The 14,088-nt window shown below is 35.7% G+C and overlaps 2 protein-coding genes across 3 annotated transcripts; both read left to right on the top strand.

The window, feature by feature from the left end:
- The first annotated feature begins 4,783 nt into the window (after nt 1–4,783).
- LOC122970524 lies at nt 4,784–7,187 on the top strand. The gene is made up of 5 exons (XM_044336684.1): nt 4,784–5,093; nt 5,233–5,255; nt 5,345–5,465; nt 5,582–5,755; nt 6,476–7,187. The coding sequence occupies exons 1-5, from the start codon at nt 5,091–5,093 to the stop codon at nt 7,118–7,120; spliced, it is 966 nt and encodes a 321-aa protein (XP_044192619.1). The 5' UTR covers nt 4,784–5,090; the 3' UTR covers nt 7,121–7,187.
- A 2,795-nt stretch (nt 7,188–9,982) lies between these two features.
- Nucleotides 9,983–13,667, top strand: LOC122970525. 2 transcript variants are annotated; one of them, XM_044336687.1, is made up of 5 exons: nt 9,983–10,033; nt 12,181–12,236; nt 12,334–12,710; nt 12,824–12,953; nt 13,462–13,667. In XM_044336687.1, the coding sequence occupies exons 1-5, from the start codon at nt 10,002–10,004 to the stop codon at nt 13,473–13,475; spliced, it is 609 nt and encodes a 202-aa protein (XP_044192622.1). In that variant the 5' UTR covers nt 9,983–10,001; the 3' UTR covers nt 13,476–13,667. The 2 variants fall into 2 exon arrangements, with proteins under 2 accessions (XP_044192622.1, XP_044192620.1); XM_044336685.1 differs by having other exon boundaries at nt 9,989–10,033; nt 12,157–12,236.
- The last annotated feature ends 421 nt before the right edge of the window (nt 13,668–14,088 follow it).

The raw sequence follows: 14,088 nt of genomic DNA, 5'->3' as shown, positions 1-14,088 counted from the left end.
ACAGATTCTTATGTAACTGTGGTCAAAAGTGTGTGTGTGTGTTGTTTTGGATTGCTAATTTCTCATTTCTAAATCATAAGTCTTGAAAACTATTCTTCATGAAAGCTTTAACACTGGCCACAGTGCTGGTGGGTTATGAATCTGCATTACAATCACTAAACATGTGATGCAGGTAAGTTTCTTTCTCGTCACCCATACTGAATGAGCGGAATTTTCCATTGCTGTTTTCAGTTCAGGTAAACAACTACACCAAGTTATATAGAGTCATACGGGAGCTAATAAAGAGTTGCTGTTTGCACTCCTTGTGCCATTACGTACCTACAAAACTTCCTGCTCTGTTCATTAGTGAGCAAACCAGTACTATGACGTTTCAGCAGAAACAAAACTGATGAACAATCTTTCACCATTCTGGGTGTGAATGAACAGTAAACATAAAGTTGGAACAAGTCTGTCTGTTCTGTGCTTTGCTGAGACTGATCAGGCAATACATCCAGACTGGATGATCCAGTACTAAACAACAACCCAGTATTCCAGTATTCATATACTGCATGTTGCAGTAAAGACATCATACAATTACGTATGTTAATAATATATATATACTCAACAAATTAGTTAATGGAATCACATGTTTATACAGATGCCCAGGATGGATAGTCATGAAAGAAAAAGAACATACAATTTAATTTGTTATTATAATGCTGTTTAAAACATACACTTTCATAGAATAAACTTCCCATGTTTATTCCCATGAATTATATTCCCAAATCACTGATGAGAAACAAGAACAAATAAAATGCTACTACAAGTTAATACAGATTCTTAACATAACTGTGGTCAGGGAAGAAAAATCCAACATGACTATAACACTTCATAAAAGTGTATCTCTAGAATCCTGTACTGTTGACCAGTCTGTGCTTGTCTGTGTTGTTTTGTGTTGCCAGTTTCTCGTTTCTAAATCACAAGTCTTGAAAACCATTCTTCATGAAAGCTTTAACATCGGCCACGGTGCTGGTGAGTTATGAACCCACATTATAATCACTAAACATGTGATGAAGGTAAGTTTCTTTCTCGGCATCCATGATTGTATAACTTGTCACTGCATGAGCAGGATTCTGTTTTCAGTTAGTTAAAGAACTTACTCCCTGCTTCACTCGTAGCACCACACCTAGTTATACAGACATACTGTCACTCATACAGCAATAAAGAGTTACTGTGTTTTGCATTCACGTTGGTGTCTATTGTATTTTCTTTTTATCTGCTCTTGGTGTAAACAGCTTTAATTTCAGAGAGCCACACTCCACTCAGGATATTATCATCTGACATTTGTGTCTACACTCTTCTTGTTCAGCAGAAACGAAACTGATGAACAATCTTTCAGCATTCTGGGTGTGGATCAATAGTAAAGATAAAGTTGGGAACAAGTCTGTTTGTTCTGTGCTTTGCAGAGACTGATCAGGCAATGCATCCAGTACTAAACAACAACCCAGTATTCATATACTGCAGGTTGCACTATAGACATAAAATTACATATTTCAACAACATATTAGTTAATGGAATCACATGTTTATACAGATGCCCAGGATGGATAGTCATGAAAGAAAAAGAACATACAATTTAATTTGTTATTATAATGCTGTTTAAAACATACACTTTCATAGAATAAACTTCCCATGTTTATTTCCATGAATTATATTCCCAAGTCACTGATGAGAAACAATCAAGAACAAATAAAATGCTACCACAAGTTAATACAAATTCTTAACATAACTGTGGTCAGGGAAGAAAAGTCCATCATGACTATAACACTTCATAAAAGTGTATCTCTCAAACCCTGTATTGTTGACCAGTCTGTGCTTGTGTGTGTTGTTTTGTGTTGCCAATTACTCATTTCTAAATCACAAGTCTTGAAAACCATTTTTCTGAAAGCTTTAACATCAGCCACGGTGCTGGTGATTTATGAACCCACATTACATGTGATGCAAGTAAGTTTCTTTCTCAGCACCCATGGTTGTATAACTTGTCACTGCATGGGCGGGTGTCTCTGTTGCTGTTTTCAGTTTTGTTAAACAAATTAATTCCTGCTTCACTTGTAGCACCACACCTAGTTATACAGGCATACTGTCACTCATACAGGAGAAAAATCATCCTCTAGCTAATATAGAGTTGCTGTATTTTGCAATCACATTGGTGTATATGGTATTTTCTTTTTATCAGTTCTTGGTGTAAACAGCTTTAATTTCAGAGAGCCACACTCAGGATATTATCATCTGACATTAGTGTCTATGCCCTCCCTGTGTTTTACACACATACAAAAAGGATTGTTTTGCTTAGTTATGGCCATGTGTCACATTTATATTGTACTGAGATCTTAATTGTGTCTTCTCTCTCTCTGTCTTGCTTGTTATCTTTTCTCTAGGAGTCATCAGCTGACGTCTTTTGTATCATTTTTGGTTTGTGTCTTGTGCTGGTTATGTTTGGTTGTTGAGTGTGTGTAAAAAATGTGTAAATAATGATTTGAATCATTTTTTCATTTCATTTTCATTTTTTGGGTTGATTTTACAACCATTTCTAAAGACTGAAATAAACTGTCTGTGGTCCTTTAATAAATACACCACAAAGCCATCCAATATGTCTGTTTTGATATTATTACATAATGACTACATGGTTACCAATCTAAGCACAAAGTTCCCTGCTTTTTGTTGACTTGAATTTTATGGAATCATACAGTCAGATGACAGATTGAAGGAAACACCTGAATAAACTCTCAGATGAATGCACATGCTGACATATTTTCAGTAAAGGGTCAGTGAATAGTTTTATGAAAATGATGTAAATCACATGCTGTAGCCTTCACACTCACCAGATCTCAGTCCAGCTGAACACCTGTCATCATGGAACAGGCGTGGTTTCGTCCTAATGACAAAACCACACCTGCTCAATCTGTTTGAGATTTTTTAAACATTAACCTGGTGATTATAGAAAACACAACTTTTTCCAGTTTTTACATCTCTTATGTTGTTTGCTTTAATTTGCTTGTAGAGCAAAAAGACTGATAATATTACTATCACATTATTCCATTGTGGTAGTGAAACCTTTAATAAATTCAGTAGTTTGTCCACCACTGCTTTTAACAAGAAATATATTTTTCCAGGTGAAAGCATGGAGAGTATATTTACATATTTGTTCGTGCAGAGTCAGTACTGAAAACTGGGACTGAGGAAATATGTAGCTTCATGTGGCAAGATTTTGAGATAGCCATTTATGAAAATTGTGGCACCACTCCCATACAGTAGGGCTAAATGGAACTTTACCGGTGTTGTTTAAAAATACACCTTCATAAAATAAACTCTCCATAAAATGAATTTTATTCCCAACTGGTGAGAAACAATCATAAATAAATAAAATGCCACCACAGGTTTATACAGATTCTTATGTAACTGTGGTCAAAAGTGTGTGTGTGTGTTGTTTTGGATTGCTAATTTCTCATTTCTAAATCATAAGTCTTGAAAACTATTCTTCATGAAAGCTTTAACACTGGCCACAGTGCTGGTGGGTTATGAATCTGCATTACAATCACTAAACATGTGATGCAGGTAAGTTTCTTTCTCGTCACCCATACTGAATGAGCGGAATTTTCCATTGCTGTTTTCAGTTCAGGTAAACAACTACACCAAGTTATATAGAGTCATACGGGAGCTAATAAAGAGTTGCTGTTTGCACTCCTTGTGCCATTACATACCTACAAAACTTCCTGCTCTGTTCATTAGTGAGCAAACCAGTACTATGACGTTTCAGCAGAAACGAAACTGATGAACAATCTTTCACCATTCTGGGTGTGAATGAACAGTAAACATAAAGTTGGAACAAGTCTGTCTGTTCTGTGCTTTGCTGAGACTGATCAGGCAATACATCCAGACTGGATGATCCAGTACTAAACAACAACCCAGTATTCCAGTATTCATATACTGCATGTTGCAGTAAAGACATCATACAATTACGTATGTTAATAATATATATATACTCAACAAATTAGTTAATGAAATCACATTTACACATATGCCCAGGATGGATAGTCATGAAAGAAAAAGAACATACAATTTAATTTGTTATTATAATGCTGTTTAAAACATACACTTTCATAGAATAAACTTCCCATGTTTATTTCCATGAATTGTATTCCCAAATCACTGATGAGAAACACGAACAAATAAAATGCTACTACAAGTTAATACAGATTCTTAACATAACTGTGGTCAGGGAAGAAAAATCCAACATGACTATAACACTTCATAAAAGTGTATCTCTAGAATCCTGTACTGTTGACCAGTCTGTGCTTGTGTGTGTTGTTTTGTGTTGCCAATTTCTCGTTTCTAAATCACAAGTCTTGAAAACCATTCTTCATGAAAGCTTTAACATCGGCCACGGTGCTGGTGAGTTATGAACCCACGTTATAATCACAAAACATGTGATGAAGGTAAGTTTCTTTCTCGGCATCCATGATTGTATAACTTGTCACTGCATGAGCAGGATTCTGTTTTCAGTTAGTTAAAGAACTTACTCCCTGCTTCACTCGTAGCACCACACCTAGTTATACAGACATACTGTCACTCATACAGCAATAAAGAGTTACTGTGTTTTGCATTCACGTTGGTGTCTATTGTATTTTCTTTTTATCTGCTCTTGGTGTAAACAGCTTTAATTTCAGAGAGCCACACTCCACTCAGGATATTATCATCTGACATTTGTGTCTACACTCTTCTTGTGTTTTACACACATACAAAAACTTCCTGCTCTGTTCAGTAGTGAGCAAACCAGCACTATGACATTGCAGCAGAAACAAAACTGATGAACAATCTCTCACCATTTCAGCTGTGGATGAATACAACTGATGCTTATAAAGTATTCATATGTCATTATTACTGTCATCATACTGTGAATTCTGCAATTTAGTTTTATGTTACATCAGAAAACTACTGGAGGCGTTTGTAGTTTTAGAACAAGGAAGTAGTTGATAATCGTAGAAACAGAGGGCGGGATCTTTGTTTCTTCCAACCTTTTTGTTTCATTTACTTATAATCACTTACTGTACAATGGTGAGTAGCTGCTTTTACATGGTTTCCTTTGCTAATACTTTATATTATTATGATTTAATTCTGCATTGCTAAATTCATTTCTGTTGTCAGTGGAAAGTTTGATTTTAATGTGTCATGTATGATTTTCAATTTACATCAGAATACTGAGCAGATGGAAATGAGGTGAGTCTACCGATTTACTGAAATACATACAGTTATTGTTACATTCTGCTTCTTAATTCCCTAAAAATTATGTGTCTTTATTACTCTAGAAAGGGAGAATTACTGAAGGAGGAATATTTTTTCATAAGGAATGCTTTCATGATTATCAAGGAAATGGTGGAACTGAATAACCGTACTGATTCAGAATATAGTACACTGTTAGTGGATGAGGTATGTCTGATGGTGACTGTTTTTGGACCTAATCTTTTGCCCTTTCATGCTGTATTTTGCACAGTTACAAACAACACAGAAGATGATATGTCTTTGAATGTGTTTTGACCTTACAGATTCTTCACAGTATCTTCTTTTTGGGAAAGATCAAGACTCCATCACTTACCCCTAAAGATATTGTGACTGATGATGAGATGTATGATGCGCTGAAGTACTACTACCCTCGGCCTTTTGACCTTTATTCTTCTCAACTGCCCAGGCGGAGTCCATTTTCATGTGTGCTAGACATGGTAAGATTATAGTTTGTCAGAAGACAATACATGTCTTCCTTTTGAAGTTATATAGAACTGTTCTGTCACCTAAACATCCTCAAATATTACAGATTGTGATTAATGTACAGTAATGTGCAAAAGTTTTAGGCATTAAAAGTAAAGTGAGGATGCTTTCAAAAATGATGCCATGAATAGTTTTTATTCATCAATTAACATCATACAAAGTTCAGTAAACAGAAGAAACCTAAATGAAAACAATATTTGGTGTGAGCACGCTCTGCCTTTAAAACAGCACCAGTTCTCTCTGTACACCTGCACACAGTTATTGAAGATATGTGACAGGCAGGTTGTTCCTGCATCTTGGAGAAGTTGCTACAGTTCTTCTGTGGATTTAGGTGTCTCAGTTGCTTCTGTCTCTTCATGTAATACCAGACTGAGTCCATGATGTTGAGATCAGGACTCTGTGGGGGCCAAACCATCTGTTGCAGGACTCCTTATTCTTCTTGTGGCTGAAGATAGTTCTTTATGACTCTGGCTGTATATTTGGGGTCATTGTCATGCTAAATTTGGGACCAATCAGATGCTTTCCTGATGATATTGCATCTAAACATCAAAAGTACCTAAAATTTGCACAGTACTGTATATCATTCCATTTCACAAACACAAAGCATGACCCAGTTCATATTACCTGATTTGTGGGCATGAGAACAGCTTCATAATATTTTTGATTGCTTGCAGATTGTCCACCTGGAAGGACAAGAGAATGAGGACATGATAATAAAGAAACTGCAACAGCTCATCCATCGACTGAAGGAGGGTAATACAGATGAACTGGTCCCATCCACCATCTGCATCTCTCAGAACACCAACATCCTGAATGCAGTCAAATACTATGGAGTCTCCATGTCCACTTCTGGCGCAAAACCCGGGCAAATTATGATTGCTGCCTCCTGTTTTGGCGTCTGGGATGATTATGTAGCTGGTGCAGTGATGACCTACTATCCAAACAAGGTCAAGAAGTCATATTTTGATGGAACAATCATACTTCCAAAGAATATCAGGTGTGAGGCGTTTAATCTCAATACAGGAGAGCAAAAGCCTTCTTGCATATCATGTGTGAATTTGTTTGGTTTAAACTTACAAGTGGCTTACAAGGAGTGGCCTTATGGTAACTGTGCTGAAGCTGAGAGTGTGAGCAACTTGCTCAAAAATGAGGAAGATGTTAAATTGCAAGCACAACCAACATCTGAGACATGCACAGAGGAGAACAGGCTGATAGCTAAAGAAGATGTTTTGAAACATCTTAAAAGTGTGCTGCGCATGATGAAATTTAAATGGGATAATAATTTCTACACCCCACAAGTGGAAATATTGAATATTTAAGAAATTAAATGGTTATGGTCTTTTATCACATGTGGTGGCTTTAAAAATGTATTACTTAATGGTTCATGTGCTGATCCTGTTTTAATAAAATCAAACTGATTTTAACTAAAATGTGTGTTTAATTCCTACAACTCCATCTAAAGAGATGATAATGGGATAACTTGCCAGTATATACAGGTACTCTACACATATGACAGGTCCAGTTCTAAGACAAGTCAGTGGTGGACTTTGGGGGACCAGAGAGAGGATCATGATCAAGTATCTTAATCAGAAGAAGGTTTAGCACATGAAACTGTTTAACAATAAGCAGCACAGTTTTAAACTGTAAGAACATGATAGTAATTAAGGTCTATGTGTGGGACCACATGATGTTATTTGGATCACATCTACATATTCATTAAAAGCAGAGTAAACATAAAGTTGAAACAAGTCTGTTTGTTCTGTGCTTTGCAGAGACTGATCAGGCAATACATCCAGTATTAAGCAACAACCCTGTATTCATACACTGCATGTTGCAGTATGGACATCATACAAGTACATATTTCAACATTTATATACTCAACAAATTAGTTAATGGAGTCACATGTTTATACAGATTCCTGGGATTGATAATCATGAAAGAAAAAGAACATAAGATTTCATTTGCTATTATAATGCAGTTTTAACCGATGATAAAGTATTTCCTCTGGGGTTGAGCTCACTGACACAGATACACCACTAGATGGCAGCAGTTAAAAGTTCAGTCTACCAAGTCTATCAAGTATAGTGGTTTTTATGTTAGATCTGGCCTAGTGTGGTCTGGATGGGGAAAAAAACAGCAAATCAACCTATTTTCTGTTTTCACATATGTAATGAGGGTTTCACAAATCTGAAAGATTGTTTTAAACAGGCTCTGGAGTCTACTTGTTAATCCAGTTGGCACAAGTGTAAATGTAGGGGTTTTCATGCTAGACCTGATCTAATGTCTGTATGGAGAAAAAGCAATGAAATCACTTTTTGTTTTGTGTACAGAAATAATACAAAAATGTTTCACAAATTTGAAAGTGGGTGTTAGACTTTAGATAATTTTACTGCTTTTTCTGCATCCAGACCATGTCTAGATCAAAAACTTGATCAAAAACTAGATTCATTTAGAGCAGCTAATTATTGTTTAAAACACACTTGATTTGTAAAATCCATATTGCATATGTGAAGAGAGAAAATAGGTCGATATTGTTGCTTTTTTCCCCAATCACACCACATTAGACCAGATCTAACATAAACAGGTCACTATACTTTGACTTGTCAAATCTGGACTTTTAACTGAACATGTAGTGGTGCATCTGTGTCAGTGGGACACAACACAGTGGAGGAAAAAAAACAATAAAATCACCTGTTAAAACTTAGTGTTTACAGTATGTTAAAATGAGGTTATGCTTAAAATAAAGAGGAAACAGTGTTTTGACAAACAACTTTACAGCTTTCTAATCTGTTTTAAAAGCTTTAAGATATACTGATAGACCTCAATCACTACTTTGTTCCGTACAGTGGAAACTGTTGCAGTCCTTGATGGCGTCCTGGAGCTTGTTGTTCAGTTTCATCTTCTCAGCTTTCTTCTGTTTAAGATACTTCTTGGTGATTTCAATGATGTCTCTCTCTGGTTTGTCTCTTTCTAAAGCTGCTTGTTCACCTCCCCAAAGTCCACCTCTGATATAGAGTTGGACTTGTCACCCCAAAAAGTATTTGTATATACATTTAGATTTAAATTTAACATTTAGATTTAAATGTAATGTTCATAACATTTTTTCTTTTACATATAAACATATTGTTAACAATTACATCTTGTTTTACATGGATTTCTGTCTAAAATGTGAGAGATCATCATATCATGACTTTGAATGGAATGTAACACAGTATAACACATTGGCACACTATAAATAAAGAATTAAAACTGAAATAAAACCAAAAATGTTTAGTTCCATGACAGAGAGATGCAAAAATAGGTAGAAAAATAAAAAAACAAACAAACAAAACAACAAAAAAATGAACACACACACACACACACACACACACACACACACACACACGCACACACACACACGCATGCATAAATATATAGTTTTGCTTAATTTTTTGTTGCATGTTTTTAAACGTGACAGTGTTTGAAGATATATGCTTAGATCTGTTTGTTTAAATATAAGATGGTAATTTCGTTTTATGAATGTAAAATTTGGCTAAAATAATTAGCAAATTATTTACATATTGTTCATTGCTTGAAATAAAAACTGCCACCAAGACAGAGTTTTTAATATTGTCGGATCCCGCTCGAGGGATGAAAAGTAAAACATAAGGAAGTCTCAGTTAAACGTAGCGTTTGATGGGTACTTGAAGGCAGCACAGAAGCGACTATATGACGGTCGTATTTCCGCATTTCTTATCTTCTGTCAGGACAGCAAAGTACAGTCTACTCCACAGCTGTGGTAACTACTTTTATGTTGTTTGTTAGACATACGTTAAAGATTTTGGACACACTTTTTGCGCCTGTTATGTAGCTTACACATTGTTTTCTTAAATTAGATTTTTTTTATGTGAGTATAGGTCATACTTTTCACGTTTGAGATGATTATCGTTACTCGTTTGTGTTTCCACTGACAAAAGCTGAAGGTGGTTTACCATTTGAAGGGTAAATAGGATAATGCAAGGGAAGCTGATTTTAATTATAATTATTTATTATATTATATTATATATTATACTTTTCATTTTCGAAACAATCATTTAAAATGTTATTTAAAATTATTCCATTGTAGAATTAATACTTTCAATATCTGAGTAAAGTGTTTGAGTACTTTCCCCGCCACTACTTTTAACAATAAAAATGTTGTTTTTCAGGTGACACGCAGCCATGATAGAGAACGGTCCAGTGAAGAACTGCCTGTAAGAACCAGTTTTCTATTCTGTTCAGGGGGGTTTAAATGAGTAATGACATATAATAAGAGAACTGAGAAGAGAGGTGGACTGCAGTTCATAGTGACTTGTTTGAACACAAGGAGTTTAAATGTAAAGCAATTACAAAATGCTTCCAACATCATAGATAATAGAAAAATTTGACCTGAGAATGTGGAAATAAACTGATGGTTGCATAAACATAATTTGTTCATATGTTCTTAAAGTGTCAGTTGACACACAAATCACAAAAAAACATTTTCTCCTTTTCGTTAGTTGTACTGAGCCAAACAAAGTTTCATTTTGTGGTGAAGTTTTGAGATATGACTCAGAAATGTCAAATGCCTCCACCCCATTACAATAGAGGTGCTGCTCAGGATTGAGAAAAGAACATTTTGAGGAAATTTAACGGTTAAATTTTATTAATACAGCTCACATTCACAAACCACAAATTTGCATTAGAGGACTTTAAAATTTGAACAATTTATGACACCCTTTATCATTAGACCCTCAATTTAAATAAGGACAGACTCTAAACTGTAATTTTTAATGGGGAAATTATAATATAGAAGAACAGAATTTCTATTAAATCAATAACAAACATATAAGTAAATGTGAAGTGTAATAAGTTGAAGTTTAATTAAAATTTTAATTGAAATAAAAAGTTCCAGACATTGTGTAAAAGTGTTTGGAGTGAAGACAATGGATCAAAGAAGATGTTGAGCAATTTCCTGGTGCTGCCAAACACACAAAACCACAAAAACTAGAATGAGGACACAGACCGCACGTACACACATGAGAGAAAACTAAAGGAAACCATTCATACAGACACAGAAGAGGCGCAAAGAAGCAGGATGAAGATGGTAACTGCAAACATATTGTAGGATGTTCAGAGCAACGAAGAAAATTTTGGCTGCATCTCCTGGAGGATGAAGACCTGAATCAATCAATAAAATTTAGTTGGATAATCTAACTTAATTTCTAGAGTTTTGCCTTTGAGTCAGAATGACCTGAATCTCTATGTTGTGAGTTACAGCATGTAATTATTTCAGCTTTTGAGGTATTGGTGGCAACCACATGAGGTTAGTATCAGCGCTGCTCAGTACAGTTCTTACAGTATGAGTGCATTAACTAGAAAGAGTACAGGTAGTGATTGAAGTGCATAACTATTCATCATGGTTTAATATTGATCAGAGAGAAGACCATGTGACTCATCTGAGACAACATATAAAAGGACACAGACCAATCAGGTTACGTTGTTGAAATTGAGAATTTGAATTTAAATACAATGCATGATGGGATACCTCGTGCTATTGAGCCATTCTTGATCCACAGCCATAATACAACAAACGGAAGTTGGTTTGTTCAGCTCAAAGAACTGAAAAATGACATTTGAGAAATTCAGCAGTCGAGACAACTTTATTTATATATTTGTAAATCACAAACTTTAAAATGGGAACACATATACAAATAAGTTGAAATGAATGTAATGAATTGAAGTGAAAAGTTTCAGTGTTTGGAGTGAAGGCAGTGAAGATGATTTCCTGGACCTCCAAACCTCCTTTGGACCCACCAAGACCTGGAGAGAAGACTCAAGGATGCCATTCGTACTGAGGGAGAAGAAACAAAATGAAGCAGGTAATTTCAGACAACATATAATGTACGCTGAGTCTCCTGGAAGATGAAGAAGACTTGAATCCGAGATGCGTGGACAAATACAGACAGGAGCCATGAACCAAACCGACACACAGTCCTGAGGAAAGGAAGGGAAGAGAAAGAGAGAGAAGGTCCCAAGATGGCACAAGACACAAGATTTAATTACTTTGGCATTAAGTGTTTTACATTGACACTGAGGCCGACCCACTGGAAGGTTAATGGTAACATGGGGGCACCAGAGTGACCATAAGAATAATTAACAAACTAAAAAGATGAGTTGCGTTTCAATTTAAAGGATTCAACTGAGTCAGACTGTCCGATGTCAGCAGGGAGACTATTAATATACTGAGCCGAGTCACTATTTTGACACTTATATTTTTTGTCCTACAGTCATCATCACTACAGTATGTTATTCTTACGGTGTTTTTTAAAATTCTGTTTTTGTAAAATTTATCAAGATCGTCATCTTTTCTACCTTTCAGGTCTGCAGGTCAGCAGTTCGATGAGCATAGCTTCCTGCAGTGCAATGGAAAAAAAGGTTGACCACATACATCTTTGCTTCACATATCATTAAGATCTTGCTATAAACATTTTCTATACTCCATTAAACTCCTCTTGTCTGACATGTGTTGCAGGTGCAGATTACCTCGCCTGGGTGTCAAAGTTTGTGTCCAAATACAAACACAACAGGTTAACCTTAAAGAATCCAGCTGGCGCAACGTTGAGGATAGGAGGGCTTGACGACACCATTTACAAAGACGCAGATGCCAAGGTGAACGGATGGGGCAAATTCTACCTTCCAGATATAGTGCACATGCAGGTCGTAGGTGTAGTGGAGGACACTTCCTGCCCGTGTGACCCTGTTCTGATGACCTGTGAGGACAAAAATCTGTACGCCTACGATGGAGAGGAGCTGCATTTGGTGGCTTCAAGCTTGAAGCGACTATGTGACAAAGACATTGAGTATCCGGCATCCAAGAGATATTACAAGGGGGAGGCCCTCAAAGATATGGTGAGAAGTTACAGTCATTTACTGAGAACAAGCAAGGTTTTGTGATGGTTGACCCTGGTGATTGATCACCTGTGGGCACTGACAGTGATTTTAATATTGTCTATTGTATGTAGACAGAGGAGGACTGGGCAAAAGTGAAGAGTGGGCCTGTGGGGAGGAGGTTGGCCCAAGAGCATCATACACGGGTGATAGCAGATAAGTCCAGATTCCTGGAGAATCTCAAAATGGCCAGACAAAGGAGAGGTGGGTATCTTAATATTTGGTGCAGGTGAAGATGAATAATATAATATAATATAATATAATATAATATAATATAATATAATATAATATAATATAATATAATATAATATAATATAATATAATATAATATAATATAATATAATATAATATAATATAAGAAAGGTTTGCTTTCTAAAGCCCAAACTGATTTAAATCTTTGAATGTAGCTTAATGAAGACAAGATTAATGGATTCACAGAACCAGGGGTCTGTCTTACAAAACAAGTTCAACTTACTCAGGCTCTCTTTGAGGCAGGCCTATCTGTGAGTTTATGCATGTGAACAAAGCAGGGATTGTAACAAACATACAATCATATGTTACATCAATACAGCCAGAGTAGCATATTAACTCTTATTGTAAATGTAAGTTTACTTAAAGGATTGTTTTGCTTAGTTATGTGTCACATTTATATTGTACTAAGATCTTAATTGTGTCTTCTCTCTCTCTGTCTCACTTGCTATCTTTTCTCTAGGAGTCATCAGCTGACATCTTTTGTATCATTTTTGGTTTGTGTCTTGTGCTGGTTATGTTTGGTTGTTGAGTGGGTGTACAAAATGTGTAAATAATGATTTGAATCATTTTTTCATTTCATTTTCATTTTTTAGGTTGATTTTACAACCATTTCTAAAGACTGAAATAAACTGCCTGTGGTCCTTCAATAAATACACCACAAAGCCATCCAATATGTCTGTTTTGATATTATTACATAATGACTCCATGGTTACCAATCTAAGCACAAAGTTTCCTGCTTTTTGTTGACTTGAATTTTATGGAATCATACAGTCAGATGACAGATTGAAGGAAACACCTGAATAAACTCTTAGATGAATGCACATGCTGACATATTTTCAGTAAAAGTGAATAGTTTTATGAAAATGATGTAAATCACATGCTGTAGCCTTCACACTCACCAGATCTCAGTCCAGCTGAACACCTGTCATCATGGGGCAGGTGTGGTTTCGTCCTAATGACAAAACCACACCTGCTCAATCTGTTTGAGATTTTTTAAACATTAACCTGGTGACTATAGAAAACACAACTTTTTTCCAGTTTTTACATCTCTTATGTTGTTTACTTTAATTTGCTTGTAGAGCAAAAA

The sequence above is a fragment of the Thunnus albacares genome, chromosome 19 (genome assembly GCF_914725855.1).
Source record: "Thunnus albacares chromosome 19, fThuAlb1.1, whole genome shotgun sequence".
In the NCBI taxonomy this organism is placed as follows: domain Eukaryota; kingdom Metazoa; phylum Chordata; class Actinopteri; order Scombriformes; family Scombridae; genus Thunnus; species Thunnus albacares.
The sequence above is the reverse complement of the archived record's forward strand: the minus strand, read 5'-3'. Positions and strand labels throughout refer to the sequence as shown.